Source organism: Ceratotherium simum, chromosome 37 (assembly GCF_057802395.1).
Source record: "Ceratotherium simum simum isolate JZ-2026a chromosome 37, ASM5780239v1, whole genome shotgun sequence".
NCBI classification, from domain to species: domain Eukaryota; kingdom Metazoa; phylum Chordata; class Mammalia; order Perissodactyla; family Rhinocerotidae; genus Ceratotherium; species Ceratotherium simum.
The window spans coordinates 9,864,791-9,888,348 of NC_141936.1; the positions used below are offsets into that span (position 1 = coordinate 9,864,791).

Here is a 23,558-nt window from a genome sequence, read left to right on the forward strand (position 1 = left end):
ACTCTGGAAATTCACTAAAAATCACTGAACTGTACACTTAAAACAGATGAATTTTATGGTATACCTCAATAAAACTGTTTAAAAATATGAACGCACTAAATAAATACTCCAATTAAAGGCAGAGATTGTCAGACTGAATAAAAAAGCAAAATCCAGCTCTATCCCATCTACAAGGGAAGCACTTTAAATTCAAAGACACACACAGGTTGAAAGCAAAAGAATGGAAAAAGATATAACATGTAAACAGTAAGCATAAGAGAGCTGGAGCAGCTATATTAATATCAGACAGACAAAATACACTGGGAACATTACTTGAGACGAAGAGGATACTTCATAATGACAAAGCGGTCAATGCTGTGGGATAACATGACAATTATAAATATATGTGCTTAAAACAAAACTCTAAAATAGATGAAGCAAAACTGACAGAATTGAAAAGAAAAATAGGCAAATCTACAGTTATAATCAGACATTTCTCTATTTCTCCCTCAGTAACTGGCAGAACAAGTAGACAGAAACATCAGTAAGGATATAGAACAGTCCCTGGCACATAAGAGGTGCTCGATGAATTCTCGCCAAGCCAGTGTTTGTAAGACTCCCAGAGCTCCATCACCTTGGGTCAAGCAGGAGGAAACAGGAGGCCCCACTGACTGAACACAGACTGTGTGCACCGGGCACTCTGCTCAGACTGCACACAGATGCTTCATTTACTCCTTACAACACTACTGTCTGGTTGTTAGAAAAAATACAGATTCTGAAATTAAGAACTGAGGGTAAATCCCGGTAAGGCTAGTATAATATGAGATTCAGGGTGAAATAGGAGTTGGCTTTTCCGATTTGGTAAGGTTTAGATGATAATAAAAGTAAATTTAGGGCCGGCCCCGTGGCTTGGTGGTTAAGTGAGCGCGCTCCGCTGCTGGCGACCCGAGTTCGGATCCCGGGCTCCCACCGGCACGCTGCTTCTCCGGCCATGCTGAGGCCGCGTCCCACATACAGCAACTAGAAGGATGTGCAGCTATGACACACAACTATCTACTGGGGCTTTGGGGGAAAAAATAAATAAATAAAAAATCTAAAAAAAAAAAAAAAAAGTAAATTTAGATTACTAAACCTCTAACTTCGATTGGAAAGAACTTCTTTCTTAGTTTATTGTCAACTTGGGGTGTGTGTGTGTGAAACCACAAAGCATTATTTTGTTTTGTACACGAAGGCTATTTTCAAATGGTTTGTTCTAAGATGAACCTCACCGTGGTGCGCTCTGCCAGCCTCCCATACGGAGGGGGAGTCCACTTCCCTGGCCCCTTTAGTCTGGGCTTTGACCAGTAGGATGTGGCAGAATTGAGGCATTGAGACTTCCAGGGCCTCGGTCTCAAGAGGCCTGGCAGCTTCAGCCTTCGCCCTCTTGGGACTGGACGACAACCATGCTGTAAAGATAGATGCCCAGGAAACTCAATGGAGGAGAGAGGCCACGTGGAGGAGGAGGACAGGCCCTGCTGCCAGCCGCTGCCAACTGCCAGACTGTGAAGGAGACCACCTTGGACCTTCCCGCCTAGCTGACCTCCAGCCAAATGCAGCCACAGGAGTGAGTCCAGGTGAAACTAGCCGAGGACCTGCCCAGCTAACACACAGAATCGGGAGGAAAAGACGGTTGCTTTCTTAAGCCACAAGATTTGGGGTGGTTCGTATCAGTCAGCCAAGGCGAGCTGGCAGACTCACAACCATACCACTGAGCAAATGAGCCAGACTCAGAGTACATCATACTGTACGACTCTATTTACAGGAATTTCAAAAACAGGGTGAGAACTCAAGGGGGCTTCCGAGATGCAGGTTCTAATGATGTGGGTGGTGGTTGCACAGGTGTGTGCACTTTGTGACAATTCTCTGAGGCTTGGATCAGGTGAATCTCCCTGATTCCATTCCTCTGGAGGAATTCTCTGCAGAGAGAAACTATCAGAGCTGCTGCACAACAGTCTGCTGGGAGCATTTACTCATTCAGTGAATCCCTATCCAACAGCTAGTGTGCCACATGCTGTGTGAGGTAGTGAGGCACCCTGGAGAACAAAGCAGACGCTGTCCCTGCCCTGGTGGCACTTACAGTTCACTAGTGGAGAATAAAAGGCAGTGAGAATAAATAGCAGCTAAAAAAAGATGAACCAATCATGAAAGATAATACCAAAATAAATGCCAAAAAGCACACAATCAGCTGCTAAATGAGTTGCATAACTAATTCTCTTTAGCAACATTAACTTTCACTTTGCTTCTGGTTTTTTCTATTTCAAGTGAACTCATTCTGCTTTTTCCTTTAAAGATTTGATTTACATCTATTTGACTACTCTTAGCAGGAGATTATAGCTTTGGTTTAATACACCATGGCTAACAACTGCTTAAAGAAGGTCCGTCAATTTTGTAGTTCTTGTCATTCTACAAAATGGAGTATGGTGCATTCCTCATTTTGCTCACTATTAACTAAAAATTTCTTCTATTTCTATGTTTTATATAGCAGGCATTTTCCATATTTTATAGAACATACGTGGCACATAGACTCTAGATACAAACTGGCTCAATTTGAGTCAAACAGACCCCGAGCCCTTACAACCAAGTCACAGTGATGCAAGCAAGGGCCTCAGGTACCACCTGGAGCACAGATGTCTTGAATTCTGAAATTGGAAAGGTTGGCAGGTCATGCACAATTTTTTCTCCAGTCAAATTCCCAGACCTAAGACAACTAAGTGTTTCATCTTTGAATGCCAAGTGATAGTGATTTGATTGGGTAAGTAGAAACAAGTTTATTTATGAAATAAAAATCGTATGAAATAATGAAGAATGCATTTAAGTATAAGGATTTATCAAATAGCTCAAAATTAGAAATATACATGCCTCACTACACAAAATGTACCATTATTCCAAAAATCTGTGATAACAGGAAAAAGCCATGCACTGCTTTGATATCTGTAAAAAATTAGATAAGAGAAATAAAAGTTTATTGTAGAGCACTGGTTAACCTTTTCTGCATCTGTTCCTATGGAAACAGATGTTGGACAAATAGGGTTTGTAAATGCCTCAGAATCATGCGGTGTCTCTGAGCCCTCACCTTATTTTGAGCCATCCGATGTCTATTTCCATAGAAACCAGAGTGGAAATGAGGGCAGTGGCCATGAGTCAGCCTTTTGGGTGGTTCATCTCAGCCAAGGTTTGAGAGCACAGGAGCCGTGTTAGAGAAATAAATGAATTTAGAACCACAGAAAAGCAAAAGCCTTAACTGGGAAACACTGGTTTCTTTATTGACTTGGTTAAGTAATGGAAAGTCCCAGCAACTAATACACACATAAGACAGGAGTTTCTTTGCTAATTAGGTAACAGGGAATTAAAAGCGTATCTGACCACGCTAACCAAGCTGACCACAGGGCTGACCCATCAGAGGTGATTCACGGAGAGCAGCCTGCTGCTGGCTTTTTGGAGGTGTACTCTGAAGCAGCTTCAGGCGGGCCAACTATCTCACAGGTTATGTATGAAGGTGGCCGAAGAGGAAGGAGGTCATGGCCCAAGCACTCAACAATGTCTTTGTCTGTGGAATGCAAGGTCGCTTGAGGGACGTCTGGTCAGAAACTGACTGGTTCTAGGCCCCATCTTTTCTGTTCTAGCCAGATAAGGGTATGTGCCTCCCCACATAAAATCAAGTTTCACCCTACACATGATATGCCCTCCACCCCCAAGCCTGTGTTCCCCATTTTCGTTAAAGGCATCACCATTCTCCCAGCTACCTAGGGTTCAAAGTTACCAGTCTTCGGTTCCTAACGACACGCCCTGTTAGTTAGCTAACTCCTGCCGGTTCTACCTCCAGGAGTGCTCCCCGCAGAATCATCTCCGCCATCGGCCAAGTTTAGCATCACTCCCCACTGAAGCACGCAGTGGAAAGGAGCGCAGGCACACAGGCTCTCACAGCAGCCCGGGTTTAAATCTCAGCCCCACCAATCACTGCCTGTGTAACATTGAGCAAGTTTCTGAACCTCTCTAAACTTTGGTTTTCTCATCCAATAAACAAGGCTAATAATAGAACCTACTTGACGAAGCAGCTATGAAGAATAAATGGAAGAAAGCTTGTCAAGCTCCTGGCCCACAGTAAACACACAGCAAGCACTCTGAAGAGACTGGCTGTTAAGTAATTTATTTATTTATTTTTTTATTTATTCATTTTTTTCCTCCCAAAGCCCCAGTAGATAGTTGTATGTCATAGGTTCACATCCTTCTAGTTGCTGTACGTGGGACTCGGCCTCGGGTTGGTCGGAGAAGTGGTGCCTTGGGGCGTGCCCGGGATCCGAACCCGGGCCGCCAACATCAGAGCGCGCGCACTTAACCGCTAAGCCACGGAGCCGGCCCTGGCTGTTAAGTAATTCTAAAGCTTTCTGAATCTCCAGTTAACGTGAACACTGATGCCAGAACAATCTTCTGAAGGCATAGCTCTGTTCACACCCCTCTGGGGCTCACAACTATTCAGTGGTTCTCCACTTTCTACAACCTGGCTCCAAATCACCTTTCCAGCTTTGTCTCCCACCCTCTCCCTTTGCATACCCCAAGCTGAGGCCAAAGTGAGACCAGCCACACTTGGTTGGTGTCAGGTCTGTGCTCTTGGCTCATGCTGGTCCTCAGCCTGGGGCCCAACCTCTCCGCAACTAAGATCTGGGACCTAACAGCTCTAACACCTCCCTTATTTGCTAAGTTTCTTCTTCTAGTTTTAAAATAAAAGTTCCTTTTGAAAGACTTTGGCCTTTATCAGCTGGGGTGAATACGAAGGGGATCAATGTGAATCTTATGACCAAATGACAGCTATGATGATGGCAGTAATCGTCCCAGCCCTGGGACCCAGGCAGTAGCAATGGTGGGATGAAGGAAGTGGGAAAAACAGCAGGGAAGGTCTAAGACTATGCAAGGTCCCTGGGGCTCCTTCAGGCTTGGAGAGTCCACTTCTGAGAGAAGAGAGAGATGAGGCTAGAAAGTTCAGTGGGTCCAGGCTGTGGAAGCCTCCGGTATTAACCATGTCTTTCGTTTTTTCCATTAGGATGCTTTGACATCTGGGGCTTTGCTGGCCCTGGACTGCCTTTCCCAGGGCTGGTCAATTCCTAGAGATAGTAGACAACTCACTTGAGAGCACACCTTTCAAATGCAAACCAACCAATCCAGGGCCCACACCCCCAGCCACCTCCCACATCAGGGGCTCCCACTCTGGGCCACTAGCCACCTGCCCTAATCACCCCAGGACCAGGTGCCAGACAACTAGGGACAGCCCCTATGCCCCAGAGCCCAGTGAAATCATTCAAACTAGCCAGACCTAAACCTGCCTGCCCTGCCTCGCTCCTTCCTTCCTGCAGAAACCACAATAAAGGCTCCTGGTGCTTCCCCCAGGATGCGGTGTGCCCTGGCCTCTTGGGAACTGTGATTAACAAACTACCTTTTCAAAGACACTTGTCTTCCGATCTGTTAGCCTTATTGAACCTGAATTTTTTAATTAATACACTATGTTTTAAAACACCTGAGGCCATTCCTTATCTAAGGCTCCTCTATGGCACCCATGCTTCCACCAGAGCCAGAAATGGGACTCCAGGTACAGAAACACCAGTACTTAATGTGTTTCTTGACAGACAGCCATGGTGGGCCTGAAGCTGACGACAGTGGTGACACTGATGATCATCATCATAATAATGGGACCCAGGAACTGTGCCAAGTCTATGATGTTAATTATCCCTTAGTGATGCCAGAACATACTGGGATGTTATAGAAGCCACTGATTCAGTTCTACTGCCTGAGCCTGGCCTTTCTTTGGATACTAATATTTCTACTCAGGGTCTTGTATTGGTAAAATGCATCTAATCATGTTAGGTTCTACCTTGAAAATTAGTGATATGAAATTTTTTTTCAAAAGAACAAGACTCAGTCTTCTGCTTTCTACATTGATGCTTTAGGAAATATGGTTAAAAAAAAAAAAGGAAAAGAAAAAGTCTAGCCTTGCTGTGTAAGTCAACCACACAGGGTAGTCACTGGGTCTGAGCTTACCACAGCTGCCTGGGAGGCCAACTGCAGCCCCACCACCAGCCATCCCCCCCTCCTGGACCTGAGCAGCTACGTTTCCCCAGGAGAAGATGGGGCCAGGTGGAATGGGTTGGGGCAGAGGAACTAAGACAAAATAAAACAAAACAAAACTAATGCCAGTCCCCAGGAAAAGATAAAAACCCCTCTTATCTACTTAATGAAGTCAGAGTAAGTTTTAAGATTGTACAAAACAAAACTGTAAACCAATGGCTCTTAAAACGTGGTCTGGGGAAACTTTGGAGGCCTCAAGACCTTTTCAGGGGGTCTATGAAGTCTAAACTATGTTCACAATAATATATTATTATTATAGATCACATATAATATACTTACATATTCATTATAATTTATAAAATACAAAATAATACATAATTATTTTAATAGTAATAATATTTGCCTTTTTCACTCCAATCTCTTATGATACAGTGACGTTTTCTAGAGGCTAGAAGACATGTGATGATATCACCGTGATAGCTAATAGAATGTATGCTTAAGTATTCTTGTGTTTTCTAGAAATTTCTAAGGGTATAAATATGTGCATTTTCATAACTTTGTTCTCAGTACTTCTACTGTGGTTTTACTAGCTATCTTTGGTTATATCTACTATAACTGATATAACTTCAATATCACCCAATAAATCATTATTTTGAAATCTTGACGTTTCCTTGCTCCTATGCAGAAACAAGTTAGAAGTACACTTATTGTTTTATTTTGCAATAGTGTTTTTATAATTTTTCAAATACTTTTCTAATTTTTAAAATTTTCTCTAAAACTGTAAGAATCATTTAATTGAAAATAAAAGAAAATTTGTTCATAATTATCTTTTTCTTGTTTTTTTAAGGATGGGTCATTGGCTTAAAAAAGAGAGATCAGGGGCCTAGTGGTTAAGTTTGGCGCGCTCTGCTTTGGCTGCCTGGGATCACGGGTTTGGATCCTGGGCGTGGACCTACACCACTCATCAGCTATGCTGTGGCAGCAACCCACACACAAAACAGAGGAAGCTCAGCACAGGTGTAGCTCAGGGCGAATCTTCCTCAAACAGAAAGAGGAAGATTGGCAACAGATGTTAGCTCAGGGCCAATCTTCCTCAGCAAAGAAAAAAAAAAGGTAGATCAAAGGACTCACTTTCTCAACCCACAGCTGCACCATTTATACAAAAAGATGCTGAAAAAATGAAACTGACTGATCAGAAAGTTCTCTGACCCATGGAAGAGAAGAATCTATTCCAAACAAGCTGAGTGAAACTGCAAATAAAAAATGGAATTATGACAGCAGCTATCTTCCCCTCAGTTTTATAGATGTCAATAATTTACCTTATTTTCTTATATAACAGAACACCAGTTAAGTTGAAGTATAATTTTGAGACCAATCATTCATAGTTTAAAGAAAAAGGATTTGAATACAGTCATGTACTGCATAACGATGTTTTGGTCAACAACTGACGGCATATATGACGGTGGTCCCATAAGATAAGTACCACATAGCCTGGGTGTGTAGTGGGCTACCGTCTAGGTTTCTATAAGTACACTCTATGATGTTCGCACGATGATGAAATTGCCGAACCATGCATTTCTCAGAAAGTGTCCCCGTCGTTAAGCAACGCATGACTATATTTTAAACATATATGTGATGAGTCCTTTAAAAGTCAAAAATTAAAAGTTAGCTAGTTATAACTTTTAAAACTAGAACTAAAAAGTCACTCACGCTGCGTGATAGGTACACAGGAACTCTCTGTATTATTCTTTTCTGTAAATCTAAAATTATTCCCCCTCACAAAATTATTTAAAAAACAAAGCCACTGAAGAACCTTGAAGGGTAAGTTATTGTATTGCCTTGGTTGAAGAAACATACACAATAGCCTTGTAGAGGTAACACTGCTGAGTGCCTGCTGGATGGAAAGTTAGCAAAAGAAATTACAGCATGCTACTTTCCAATGAAACAGTAGCTTGTTGAATTAAAGATTAAGCTGCAAACATGAACAGTGAGTTAATATCTCATCTGCAGAGGTACGCCTGGACTTGCTGTTTGGCTTACTGTATTCATCCAGTATCAACAGTATCTAGTCTTCAAAGATCTTTTACGTAAATGCTTGGCAACAAAACACAAATGATGCTGGCTGAAATATTTAACGTTTTGAATACCTTCGTTGACTTCCACGGTTTATCCTGGAACAACTGTACTGACATATGCACTGATGGTACGCAAGCAACGGAGTGTAAAACCACTGGTGCCTTAGCATCAATCAGGGTGGTGCTACCAAACTCTAGCAGCAGTCACTGTGTTCTCCACTGCCACCACAGAGAGAGAGATAGACAGACAGACAGACACACAGATGGCTAGATAGAAAAACAATACACAGATGATAGGAAGAGAGATAGATAGATGATAGAGTTTCATTTTAAAATGTCCTTGATGAAGCAGCAGGAATTAATTTATTAAATCTCGACTCTTGTGGCCTGTCCTTTTAATATTCTGTTTAACAAAATTGGATGTACGTGATGGTTATCTTGAGGAAAAGCATTTGTGAGGTTATTTGAGTTGCAAGCTGAACCAGGCACTTTTTTCAAGGAACACCATATTTACTTGAAAGAATGACAAACTAAACTATAGTTATTCAGACTTGGGTATTTGGTAGACATTTCCTCAAAAACTAATGAGGTGAGCCTGTCACTTCAAGGAAAACAATTGATAGTATCAGTGATCTCGAAATTAATCAAAGGCTTGTGACAATCTGAGGAGTGTGTATTCAAGAAAAAAACAGCTAACTCTCAGTAAAAACAGCAAATGTTGCTGCATTTAAACTTGCCCTATTCCTCTCACTCTCTCCCCAGCTCCTTGAAAACCACCAGCCGTGAAATCAAAGTGATAACTAACAGCCAAGCAGTCACTGGAGGCAGCAGACAGGTTCTGAGCTCCTCAAAAGTCCCATTCCCAGAAAACTGTCATTATTTGCCCTGTCTGGCAATTCCCCAGAGGCCCTCTCAGAGGCTTGCCTTTATCTGACCTGAGAGCTTGCCCGGTGACAACAGCCTTGTCCTCAGAGACGTTGTTGAAAACACACCCTTAAATAACCAATGGGTCAAAGAAGAAATCACAAGGAAAAGTAGAAAATATTTTGAGAAGAATGAAAATGAAAACACAACCTTCCAAAACTTATGGGATGCAGCAAAAGCAATACTCAGAGGGAAATTTATAGCTATATATATTTAATGTATGTATTTAATGCCTATATTAAAAAAGAAGAAAGATCTCAAATAAATAAGCTAACTTCACACATTAAGGAACCAGGAAAAAAAGAGCAGAAGGAAGGAAACAATAAAGATTATAAATAGAGAAAGAAAAACAATAGAGAAAATCAACAAAACCAAAAGTCGGTTCTTGGAAGGATCATCAAAATTGACAAACCTGTAGCTAGACTGACTGTATTAGTCACTTCAGGCTGCCATAACAAAATATCACAGAGTGGGTGGCTTAAACAACAGAAATTTACTTCTCACAGTTCTGGAGGCTGGGAAGTCCAAGATCAAGGTGCAGGCTGATTCACTTCCTGATGAGAGCTCTTCCTGGCTTGCAGATAGCTGCCTTCTCTGTGTCCTCACATGGTGCAGAGAGAGAGAATGCTCTATAGGGTCTCTTCTTATAAAGATATTAATCCTATCAGATCAGGGCCCACCCTTATGACTTCATTTAACCTTAATTACCTCCTTAAAGGCCTATCTCCAAATATAGACATGCTGGGGCTTAGGGCTTCAACATATGCATTTGAGGGGACACAATTCAGTCCACAGCACTGACCAAGAAAAAGAGATTAGAATCGAATTACTAAAATCAGGAATGAAAGATGGGACAATATCGACCTTACAGAAATAACAAGGATCATAAGGGAATACTACGAACAATTGTACACCAAAAAATTAGATGTCTTAGATGAAATGGACAAATTCCTAGAAAGACACAAATTACAGAAATTGACTCAAGAAGAAATAAAAAATCTGAATAGACAGACCTATAACATGAGCTCAAATTAGTAATAAAAAAAACTTCCCAAAAAGAAAAGCCCAGGTCCAGAAGGCTGCACTGGTGAATTCTACCAAAATTTAAAGAATAATTAACATCAACCCTTCACAAACTCTTCCAAAAAAATAGAAGAGGAGGGAACACTTCCCAACTCATATTATGAGGCCAGGATTACCTTGATATCAAAACTAGAAAAGGCATCACAAGAGAAGTCAAACTACAGACTAATCTATCCTCAACAAAATGTTAGCAAACAAAATCCAGCAACATATTAAAGGGATTATAAATCATGATGAAGTGGGATTTATCTCAGAAATTCAAGGGTGGTTTAACATATGAAAACCAATCAATGCAATATACCATATTAACAGCATGAAAGAACAAAACCCCAAATGATCATCTTAATTGATGTAGAAAAAGCATTTGACAAAATCCAACACAAACTTGGAAAAGAAGAGAACTTTCTCAATCTGATAATGAGCATCTATGAAGAGCCCACAGCTAATATCATACTGGGTGGTGAAAGACAGAAAACTTTCTCCCTAAGATCAGGAAAAAAGACAAAAAGGTGCCCACTCGCACCACTTCTATTCAACACTGTACTACAAGTTTTAGCCAGGGCAGTTAGGCAAGAAAAGGCTATAAAAGGCATCTAAATTGGAAAGGAAGAAGTACAATTATCTTTATTCACAGATGACATGGTGTTGTATACAGATAATTCTATGGAATCCAGCACAAAACAAAACCAAGAAACAAAAACTCTTAGAGCTAATAAACGAGTTCAGTAAGGTTGTGAGATGGAAGATCAATATGCTAAAATCAATCGTATTTCTATACACTAGCAATGAACAATAGGAAATAAGATTAACAAAATGCAAAACAGACGAATAGATTTTAATTAATAGAATGAAAGAGGTTTGTTGATATGCTTTCTGATTCCACATTGCAACTAACCTTTAATAAACTATCACTTGTCCGGTTTTGAACTAGTATCAAAGAAAAATATCTCTATCTCAAAAGGCTATTAAAATACTCCACCCCATCAACTACATAAATGCACAGGCTAGATTTTCTTTATATCCTTCAATCAAGACAACATATTGCAACAGATGGAACCCAGAGGTGGATTTGAGAATCCAAATATTTTCTCATCCATACATTAAAGAGATTTCCAAAAATAAAATACAAATGCTACTCAATACATTTTTTCTTATGAAAAATCTTATTTATATTAACATGTAATAGGTTTATTATTGTCACTTTAAAATTAATTAATAAATACATTTTATCAGTTTTAAATTCTTTCTTCTTTTTTTTTTGTTTTTTTTTGTTTTTGTTTTTTTTTGACATTTAGGGACTGTGTCAAATCCAATACCTTTATTTTACTGATACAGAAATTTACGTCTGTAGAGACTATCAGTGCAGTGTGGTCAAGTTCACATGGTCAGTTAGTTGCAGAGCCCAATTTCTTTCCTCTCATTGCAATGTATTTTTAATTCAACAATGATGCCACTATCAGAAAAAAATTAAGATACATACTAGATTTTATGAGACTAACATGTATTTTTGTATTTTGGATCAGCATGTAATTTCACGCTCACTTGGAAATATAATAGTTTATATCAAATGGATACATAGACACACAACTACCTTTGGCTACAATAAAGTAGTACTGGGTGGTTCACATATTTTCCCCTAGTGCAAATATTTAAAAAGGGCTAAAGTGATCATTTATGTGAAATTTCCTTTGATAGAGTAAAGTTCATGTTTCTCAAACTAACACAACCATTACTCAAAAAATACTGTGGGAAGAAAATGAGAATGCAAAAATTGAGAAAAAAGAATAAGGTGGGGAGAAAGAGAAGTTCTCCTACAGACCAAATTCATTGGATATGTATGTGTAATCAGAGAATAAATTTGACTGCCACGTGACTTGACTCATACTAAAATGACTCTCACAACGAAAAATATCTCTTTTAATGGCCTTCCACAGTGTTTGACATTTTCACCATTAAAACAAAAGCTTTGGTTTAAGATACTGCATCTTATGACATCTTTGTTAGAAAAAAAGTAAAACTAAAGGAGGAAAGTAGATGATACACCAACTCTGCAGGGTTTGCAGAGGGTTGGGGGTTGCGGGGGAAGGGGAACTAGAAATAATTGTCTTGAGTTACAGCTAAATGTTTTAGTTTAGACATAAAGAGAATATTCTAAATGTAAATAACATGACATATAACACCAAGGAAAGTTGTGGAATTGCCTTTTCATGACAATTTTTTAAGAATAGTACAGCTTCACAGCTGGCTAGAGTAGTAAGGATGGAGATGTGGGAAGATAAAATCCTTAACAACAAATGCAAACATTAAATTGTTCTGTCCAACTGGGATGGTTCTTTTTTCTTACAGATAATCACTTTGTATATTTCATTAAACTGTTTTCAAAATCTCTGTGAATATCATGAGTATCTTTTTAAAGGCAAGTAATGCTTTTTATAGCATCATCATAGTAGTTTACAACAACCAAGGTGGACTGGTGCCATTATGGAATACCTTATACTCTTTTATTATTAAAAATTTATATCTATCTATCTAGATAGATCTATATTAGATAGATATAGATATGAAATTCATTGGCATAGAATGCAAATAAATACATAAGGAAGGGGCTTGAAATGGTGAGCAGCCATTCTTCCTCTCCACTGAGAATTTAAATTCTTTCTAATTTAGCAAATATTGACAGGAAAAATACACATAAACAAAAGCTCTTTAGATCTTTAAGACTATCTAAGGGTGTAAAAATATCCTGAAACCAAAAATTTGAGAAGTTACTTCAAAGCTTACATAAACACTATATATTTTCTTTTCTATGTATAAAATATCTAATAATTAAAATTTAAATGAAAAAATAAAGTCTTATAAGAAAATCTAGGAGACTACATGTAAAATTTAGGGTTAAGGGAAACCTTAATCAGGACAGAAAACTCAGAAGCTATAAAGGAAAAGCCAATATATTTATCTTTTTAAAAATTTAAAAGGGGGCCGGCTCCGTGGCTTAGCGGTTAAGTGCGCGCGCTCTGATGTTGGCGGCCCGGGTTCGGATCCCGGGCGCGCCCCGAGGCACCGCTTCTCCGTCCAACGTGAGGCCGGGTCCCACGTACAGCAACTAGAAGGATGTGAACCTATGACATACAACTGTCTACTGGGGCTTTGGGGGGAAAAACTGAATAAATAAAATCTTTAAAAAAAAAAAAAAAAAAAAAAAAAAATTTAAAAAGATTTGTGGCAAAAGATATTATAAAAATAGTCAATAAATAAAAGATATATCTTTAAGATATTTGCAATGAAGGTAAAGAAGGGTCAATATCTGTTATATACAGAGAATTCATATGAACTGACATGTAAAGACAATTTAAAAACTGGAGATAGGATATGAATAGGAAATTACAGCATAGCAAATCCAAATATCCAATCAAATAAACATAAAAGACACTCAAACTCACTACTCAATAAAGATGCAAAATTAAAATAACAAAGAGATACCACTTTTCCACTATTAGATTGACAAAAATAAAAAGAGTAATAGCATCCATTGCCAGTAGAGATGAAGGGAAAAGCCTCCTCTCCTGCTCTGCTAGTGAAATCTGAACTGTTACAACCTTTTTGAAAAGCAGTCTAGGGGGCCGGCCCAGTGGTGCAGCAGTTAAGTGTGCGTGCTCTGCTTCAGCAGCCTGGGGTTCGCAGGGTCGGATCCCGGGCGTGCACTGATGCACCACTTGTCAAGCCATGCTGTGGCAGCGTCCCATATAAAGTAGAGAAAGATGGGCATGGATGTTAGCCCAGGGCCAATCTTCCTCTGCAAAAAGAGGATTGGCATTGGATCTTAGCTCAGGGCTGATTTTCCTCAAAAAAAAAAAAAAAAAAAAAGCAATCTGGAATAATCTATTACAATTAAAAACACATATATACTTCAACCCAGCAACAAAAGCCCACGTAAATAAAAGTACTAGTAAATAAGGACATACTTACAAACGTAATTACTGCAGCATTGTTTGAAGTAGCAAAAATCCGGAAAACTGTACATCCACAGCATTACAAAGAATCAATTTGCTATGCTGACTGACTTAGAGGAATTTCCAGAAAATATTAACAAGAGAAAAAGGCAATACTGTGTGAGCGTGCGTTTGTATCTATATCTACGTTATCTCATTTTGTAAAACAGATTGACAAAACATACATGGATATGTGTACATATACATGTGTACTCTGAGTGTGTATGTTATTAAAAAAGTATGAAGGCACATACACATAACTAGGTTGTTGATATGGGTTTACTTGCGCTGCGGTGGATGTGGGTCGGGGAGAGGCAAAGGATAAGGCTTATGTTGCCTCCCCTAGAAGATGCCTCTCCTGCTTTCCTGACCTCATCCTTCTCTTCATCAATCCATTCCACCTACCTTTCACCCTAGCCTAGGCAAAGTCCTGTCGAGACAGCCATCTTCCAGTATTCTGAGTACTCGCTGCTGCAGCACTTCCTGTTCCTATCACAGTCATGAACCTATAATCACATATTTTTTGTATTATTTGCTAACTGTGTATATATGTGTTTATATTGTCTCACGGGTAGTGGTTAACAGGGTGGACTGTCAAGTCAGACCACCTGGGTTTGATCCCAGCTCCTTCACTTGCTTATTGGCTGTGTGAACTCGGCAAGTGACGTATTTTATGTTTCCCCATCTGTGAAATGGGAATAACAACAGTTCCTATCACAGGCTTGTTGTGAGGAGTAGATGAATGGACACATGTAAGGTGCCCAGAACAGCCCCTGGCACAGGGTGATGCCACACAAGTGTGAGCTGCTATTATGAGGATCACTACTATCTCACCTATCTAATTTTAAACTCTCAGAGGTATTTTAAACCATAGATACTCTTCTAGATTTTTTTGCATCCCTTCCCCATTATTTCCTAGAATGATGTTATTTCAAGGCCTTTAAATATTTGTTGCATAAATTAAATGAATGACTCTTAGATTTAAGGAGTCTGTAGAGAAGGAAATCACTGAGCATATGATTGTCACTTACATGGCAACCAGCAAGTAAACATCCATGGCTGACCTCACCTGGCACTTAAACGTATTTTGTTAAGAGGGGAGAATATTTGTCTTCAAACTAGTCTTCTAGAATAGCATAGAAAAGCCTTTCATCTCCACTTACAAAGCCACTTTTGAGCTAGACAGACACAAGGAACCTCGCCTTAAACCGTAATAAGAAAACGTAAGCCATCTGTGGTGAGAACATTGGAATTAGGGCTCCTCAGCCTTGTGATTTACCATTGGCCCTTTGGGAACATATTATGTACGTTTACATAAAAATAAACTGTATTAGATAATGCATTTCTTCAAAGCACTAGGTGAGATGCATTTGAACCCTTAAATTGTAGTTGTGATCTGTCCATTCTCTTGTGTGTACTGTCCAAGCTTATCTAATGATGGTTTTTTTTCTCTGGAGGTTTAAAAGGGTCTGGGGTCTTGTGGACCAAGAGAGTATAAGAAGCAATTTCGAAAATAATGAATGATGGTTCTTCTGATGCCACCCCCTCTCTCTCCTCCTCCTGCTTTGAATGTTCAACCTCTCCCTCTCAACTGGACCCTTCCCATCAGCATTTTAACATGTTTACATCTCTCTCAAATTAAACTAACAAAACAAAACAAGAATGCCTCGTTTAGCCACCATCCAGCTCTTCTGTTGTTCATAGCCAAATCTGTAGGAAGAGCTATACAAACTTCTTAGATCCATTCTCTCACTTTCCACTTGCTCCTCAACCGCTCAGTTTGGCTTTTGCCCCATTAGTCTTCAAAACTGCTCAGCAACTGACGTCTGTCCACTAAATCCAGGGTGCCCTTTTCATTTCTCACCTCACATGTGAATCTGCAGCTCTTCGCCCTGTCAATCAAGGCCTCTCTTCACCTCTTACCCAAATTCCCCTACCCCCCGTCGTTTCCAGCATCTACAAAGAGGGAGTAAAGGGCGTAACTTGCACACCTTTCTGCTACATAAGCACATACATGAATCATAAGGATGTGCATTTATATGTTTATTCTGAAAATGAATCATAGTGTCCACATTACTCTGTGATTTCCTTTTTCTATTTGACATTATATCCTACAAAGTCTACAAGTCAGAAAAGGCATTTCTAACTCTATCTTTAAAAATTCTTATTTTGGCACATAAATGTATGTACATTCAGACATAACTAAGTGACACATCAGAACAAGTCATCACATTTTTAGAAATTAGAGAGAAAAATTAGATCTTGCATCTGGGGGTCCTCTTGAGAGTTTCCAGCAGAGCAGCACCAGTGGCCGAAGTTGCAAGAGCACAGATTTCAGCTCAATAAAAGGCAAAGCAAGCATAATGTACCCTGACTTCGCCCCACCCCAGTGGAGCCATTTTATCTTTAGAGGCACTAAGCAGCTAACTGTAAACAGTGGCTCCATTATCTGTGTTTTGAGTTTAAACATTAAATTTAAAAATATTTTACATTGCTAAGCAAGATGACGTATGACTCTAAGGCGCTGAAAATAATTTTGCTGTCTCCTTCAAAGTTGTCACCTTGGGAGTAAGAGTAACATTCCAACAACAGTGTGACTTGCTCAAATGATTTTTGGAAATTTTCCCTTAGTCTAAGCAGCTTTCACTTTCTTTTTTCTTTTCAATTTTAAAAGTACATCTGCCCTTGGGGAAAGCTGAGTAAAATATAGATATGCTCCATCTCCCCCAGGTCGCCATTACCAATGCTCAGCAGTGGACCGTTAGGATCATGAGGGAGGGAGAGTCCAGGATCTGCTCCCCTGAGTTCATCACAAAGAGTCAAGTTTTGGCCCCACACGACCGATCCTTTCCTTACAATTTCCCAACGAAACTCCTTCTAGGAATCTTCTGAAAATTCTAGTTATCACAACAAATATTTTCAAACACTATCCTCTTAAAATAAAAATCTACACAAAGTAGCAAAAAAGTCCAGAAAATGAAAAGATCTCTATATTCCTTCATGTATTTATTTATTTTTTGCGAGGAGGATCAGCCCCGAGCTAACATCCAATGCCAATTCTCCTCTTTTTGCTGAGGAAGACCGGCCCTGGGCTAACATCTGTGCCCATCTTCCTCCACTTTATATGGGACAGCGTCACAGTATGGCTTGACAAGCGGCGCGTCAGTGCGCACCCAGGATCTGAACTGGAGAACCCCGGGCCGTGGAAGCGGAGCTCACGCACTTTGCTGTGCCACTGGGCCGGCCCCTATTCCTTCATTTAGAGTAGACTATAACTGCTTCTATGGGGAAATTTCCAAAAGTGGAATTCCCATTATTAACAGAACAGCTGAACCAAACAACTTTTCCCTCACAATACAGAAACAAATGGGTTAATAGCAGCAGGGGGAAAACAGATCTTGAGGGGAACTTTTGGACGCAATGACAAAAAGTTATTGGAATTAAATAATTAAGATATTAACTTCAGGGGTGCCGGCCCGGTGGCGCAAGCAGTTAAGTGCGCACGCTCCAATGCGGTGGCCCGGGGTTCGTAGGTTCGGATCCCGGGCGCGCACAGACGCACCACTTGTCAAGCCGTGCTGTGGCGGCGTCCCATATAAAGTAGAGGAAGATGGGCACGGATGTTAGCCCAGGGCCAGTCTTCCTCAGCAAACAGAGGCGGATTGGCAGATGTTAGCTCAGGGCCGATCTTCCTCACACACACACAAAAAAGATATTAACTCGAAATATAATTTAAAACAGTCTTGAAGGGCCAGGCACAAAGGTGCTGTCTTATCCTAGTCCCAGGAAGACTGACTGAGTCAGGGAGCAGGTTCTCTCCTTGGGTTGGCAAACGATGACCCATGGGCCTAGATGCCTATTTTTGTAAGGTTGGCAAGCTAAGAATGATTTTTGCATTTTTAAATATTTGAAAAAAAAATTTAGTGACACGTGAAAATCATATAAAATGCAAATTTTAGTGTCCATAAATAAAGTTTTATGGAGACATGGCCACGTTCACCTGCTTTTGTATTGTCGATAGCTATTCTGTGTTACAATGGCAACGTGAGTGGTTGAAACAGTGTGGCCCGCAAAGCCTAAAATATTTACTAACTTCCTCTTTATAGAAAAAGTCTGCTGATCCCTGTTCTAAACCATATTTCACTGCCATCAACTCTCTGTGTGACCTTAGCCTGGTCTCCTCCCCTCTCTGGATCCACCTTTGTGGAGGAAGGGGCCTGGAGAAGGTGCTGGCCAGGGTCCCCGTCTGAGGTCCAGAACTGCACTTGTCGGACAAGGCCTGTGAGCAAGAACACCCGCTGGTGCCACCTACAGCCTATGAGGAAAATGGCAGGCCTGCGGAGGACCAGCACCAGCAGATCTTTGGTGGAGCTCTTAAATGAACTCTCTCCCCCAACTGATGCCATCAGTGAACACAAACCTGGCTTTTACACATCTTTTATTTATTTATTTTTTTTTTTAAAGATTTTATTTATTTTATTTTTTCCCCCCAAAGCCCCAGTGGATAGTTGTGTGTCGCAGCTGCACATCCTTCTAGTTGCTGTATGTGGGACTCGGCCTCAGGATGAACGGAGAAGTGGTGCCTCGATGCGCACCCGGGATCCGAACCCGGGCCGCCAGCATCGCAGCGCGCGCACTTAACCACCAAGCCACAGGGCCGGCCCTACACATCTTTTAAACTGATAGACCACAGCTCCAAATAAAAATACATCTTCCAGCACTCACTTGTGGAATAATTGCTCCTCCCAAAATGGAAGGAATGCAAATTATTTATTACCACAGAGAACTAGAGAGGACAACATGTATGTTTTTTCTACATCTGAAGGAAACACAATGAAAAAGCTTGTTATCTGAAAAGCCATCTGTAGCCCACGAGTCACCATTCTCTGTACCACTTCATGAGACTCACCCACATTACTTCTGAACCTTCATGCTCTAAAAAACCAGGTAAGCAGATTTTCCACAGCTAAGGAAACCCATATCAAAGGAATGCAATAACAGAGTGACCTGGTTGGTTCTGCCAGCTCTGAACCAAGCTGAGGACTCGCACCCTAGAGATTCTCACCATGAGCCTCCGTGCCCAACATTCCCATCTGAGGAAGACAAGTGGAGCCTCATGCCCCTTCACAGCAAAAAAACTCATGTTGAAGAACTGTCATCTTTCACCCTCCCATAAAACTCAAGTGCTGTAGAGTGTAAAACCCAAGTGCTGTAGAGTGCAGCATCTCTGCATTGGCTGCAGTGAACCCACCCAAGGTGGGACAGACAGTCTTCAGACATGGTCACCCACAAGTCCTCCCACCCTCAGCCCTCTTGCTGGTGGAGTCTCATTGCCGTCCCCAATCTGGGCTGGTCTTGTGATGTGCCCTGAGCAGAAGGCAGCGGAAGGGATGTTCTGAGACTGCTGAGCCCAGAAGAGGATGGAAGCTTTCACTTCTTCCCTCTCGGAGCCCACCGGCCAACTGATAAGGAAGTCCAGCCTAGGCCACTGAGTGATTAGTGGCCGTGTGGAGAGAGCCCACCGAGGACGCAAGGCCAACTCAGCATGGAAAATAGTCACATGATACCCTAAGCGAGACCAGCAGAAAACCACCCAGCTGAGCTCTAGCCAACCCACAGAATTGCGAAAAATAATGTAGCAAGGATCAAAATCTCCATTTCTGGACTAACTTCAAGGCAAGGAAGAGACTCAGAATAGTTGGGCACAAGTTTTCTATGTGGTGTCAAGAGCCTCCAACTTACTTCATCATCTTCATCTTCATCATCATCAGATTCAAGAACACCATCCAGTAGCTCTTCTATAAAGAAAAAAATCAATGAATAACTGCAAACACAGTTGGGAGTCTTGGTCAATGAAATCCTTCAGCTGCTGCAGAGGTGTGTAAACATCTCTTCCCCTAAAGAGAATTAGGTTACATCAAAACAATCATGTTCTTGATACCATTTCAGCCATAGTTGGACATCATCCTAAGCAATTTTAAATCTCTCTCTCCATTTTTATCAGAACACATTAGTAGTAGCATGAGAAAAGTTAAAAACCAACATATAATTTGAGAGAAATTTAGGGGAAAGAAAGTAAACTAATATTATTGCTAGGCACTGTGCTAGAGACTGCCACACATGTTACTTCACTCAATCCTTACAAAGATTTTGTTGACTCTTACCCCCATTTTATAGAAAATAGCAAACGGAGGCACAGATAGGCTAAGGAACTTGTTTGTGGTCACACTTCCAGTGAGCGACAGAGCTAAGATTCAAACCAAGTCTATTTCTAAATCCCATGATTTTTCCACAGAGGCCAGGGCTGGTGGTCATGGCAGGTGGGGTTCCTGAAGGCTCCCGTGGTTCATTGCTAGATCTTAAGAGTTTACAAAGGAGGAATAAATTAGCAGCACAATGGAATCAGAGAAAGAATGATTCTCTGTTTCTTCGTCTGCAAAATGGGTCTCAGACCACCTATTTCCTAGGGTTGTCGTGGGATCTTACAACACACCAGAACTAAACCACCCGGCCCAGGACCAGTACACAGCAGGCATTACACAGAAGTTGGTTACTTTCTCCTCCACGAAGCCTTCCCAATCCCTCACTGAGCAGTCACCTCTCTCATCCTTGAACACACTTGGCATTTTATCCAGAACTCTGATTGACTCACCACTTTCCGATGACCAATGTTTACTAATGAATGAATGGCTACTGACCCGTCTGGGTATCTTTCCCACTCCCCGTACCAGATTGTGAGTCCCTGGGGACAGAGCACCTGACTTACTCAGCCCTATATCCCTCTGCATCTTCCTTATTATCACTCGTTTCTTGTACAGATGACATGAAAGTAAAGAAAGCTTGGGCTGGCCCCGTGGCTTAGCGGTTAAGTGCATGTGCTCCGCTGCTGGCGGCCCAGGTTCGGATCCCGGGCGCGCACCGACACACCGCTTCTCCGGCCGTGCTGAGGCCGCGTCCCACATACAGCAACTAGAAGGATGTGCAGCTATGACATACAACTATCTACTGGGGCTTTGGGGGAAAATAAATAAATAAATAAAAATTATTAGAAAGTAAAGAAAGCCTGAGAGAAGAGGAAAGGAAGCCAAACAGGAAGTAGGAGGAAAGAAGGAACCAGAGGCTGTTCTTGAAGAGATTGCCCAGCACACTTAGAAAGGCAGCAGATTCACCTCAACTTAAACCCCCAAACCATTTCCTAGAAAGGAATACGTAGAAACTCTAGGACCTCTGTGGTTCTCGACGCAGCCCTCGTTCTAAAGGGAAGGACTCCACTGCCTTGGCTGGACCAAGGGCAGAGGGACACCGACTTGTCTCCACCTCACAGGGCTTGCACACCGCCACGCCTATCACGGGCCGTGGCATCGTCACAGAACGCTAGTTAGTCAAGAAAGCTACTTTGCAGACAGGGGATGCTATGTCATTCTGCATTGGGGCTGAAGCTTAACTACCTAACTTCTATCCCCTACTGGCCCATGAACAGCACTACTCCATTCCACCTTCAGTAAGTGGCTTTCAAAATGGGGATGCTGCTATATTCATGAATTATAAACCTTTCTTCTTCAAAGGTGGAAATGACATTTTTTTTTTTTTTAAATCTTTGACATTTCATGAGGCCACAGGCTAGTCCAGCCACACTCCCCTCCCCTGAGTCTTTTGGCTCAGACTCATGCTATCCCCAGAACAATCCAGTCCTGCGAACTGAAGTACCTAATAAACCCCACTTCCTCCTCTCTGGGATGACAGGGCCATCAGCCCTGTTCCCCACACTGTTCCCTGGGTTGTGTCACCCACAAGGTGCCCTCATTCCCTAACAGGGCACAGCACTGGAGTTGCCAGTATCCTTTCTTTCCTGAGTGCCGGTTGCACATTGGAATCACCTGGGAGCTTTAAATACTATTCCCACCTGGGGTTCTCCCAGAGATCTGATTTAATTGGCGTGCGGCCCGGCCTTGGGGATTTTCAAATCTCCCCAGGTGACTGCCCTGTGCAGCCCAGGCTGTGAACCATGAGCTAGAAGAGCTCCCTGCGGGCTTCTTCCCGTGAAGAGCTTCTAGCATCTCCCCTTTGCCTAGCCTTGCTCAAGCAGCTGACTCGGGACTAGAGATGAGGAGAGTCACTTTTTACCTTCGCGCATGTGCTGAACAGGGTCTGTGCACTGGGACTTTCAGTGATGGGGACTGCTGGGTGCCGGGGAAGGGCACGTGGAAAGATGTAAGTGACAAACTTGGCCCTGGATGCTGGCAGTGTACAGGTCAGGATCAAGGTGTCAGGAGTCTACAGAAAGACTAAGCGCTTCCCCACCACCCCAGTCCCATCCAAGGCTTCCTTCACCTTCCTTTCCTGCTTATTATGGGATGTGGGTTGTCATACTAATGGAGGAAGCCAGATAAAAAGGGGATCACATCCTGCCAGTTGGCAACATAAATTTTTCAGGAGTGAATGAATGAATGTGGGAGGATGACATTTTCTACAGTGGTGCTAGAAAGATCGGCATCTGTTTTCACTATCTGACCCTAGGACCCTGGGTCCCCATTATGAGGTGGGGAAAGAATTAGGAGGGGGAGGCCCACATAAAAGAGAACTTACAGTTAGAGAAGGGTTTCTGTAATTGCTTTTGAATTCTTTTTGTCAACTATAAGCCTAAAGTGTGATGAGAGATTATTGATCCTGGGACAATCTGCCCTTGACTACCTGACTAAACTTTTGTTTGTGGGTTCACTTGGGTCTCCCCACCTCCCTTACGGCCTCTTGAATGAATACCAAGATATGACAAGCCCCTATAAGAAAGCCCATGTATCTTCCTGGCATATGTGAAAGATTCAAAAAATACATCACAGATTCTTGCATTAAACAGACCTGAATTAAGCTGCTTGATGATAAATTCAATCTGGCGGGTCATTTCAGCATTGCCTTCTTTGATGAAGCAGCGAAGGATGTCTTCCATTCCCTAGAAGCATTGGCGAGAGTAAGAGGTAACATTTCAGTGTTTTGGGGGGAAATTACTTTTCAGTGGGGTAGTTTCACCTAATAAAAGAAAACTTTTTTCAGGGGGAAGGAATATGCACAATAAAAATTCCTCTGCTCAGTACAAAACATTCTTTTTGTTCTTTTCACAATTCACAGTGCAATTGTTTTCTTCTTGTTTGACTATCTGACCTAATTATAACACATTTAGCAAAAAAAAAAAAATTGTTTAATTTTATTGTATAAATATTCCCTTCAGTTTGGGCAATATGTTGTTTTGGGAGGTGGCTTCTTTTCTGTGTTTTCCTTATATTTATACACTGCCTTCTGGATTTTAGGACCAAATATGGTCTGTGAAAAGTGAAACCATATGTTCAGAGAAGTAAATGAACAAATAACACGTGTTTTTAAACAGCTATCATTCTTTTTCTATCAAAAAAATTATAAA

At 41.4% G+C, this 23,558-nt stretch overlaps 1 protein-coding gene across 11 annotated transcripts in view; it reads right to left on the bottom strand.

The window, feature by feature from the left end:
* The window catches only part of ARMC9 (armadillo repeat containing 9), a 152,792-nt gene that overhangs the window by 46,785 nt on the left and 82,449 nt on the right, over positions 1-23,558 (bottom strand). For all 11 annotated transcript variants that reach the window (XM_087424698.1, XM_087424701.1, XM_087424702.1 and 8 more), the window contains 2 exons: positions 23,003-23,093; positions 19,889-19,944 (listed from right to left, as the gene is read on the bottom strand). In XM_087424698.1, the coding sequence (XP_087280824.1) occupies positions 19,889-19,944; positions 23,003-23,093 (147 nt within the window). The remainder of the gene's footprint in view (positions 1-19,888; positions 19,945-23,002; positions 23,094-23,558) is intronic.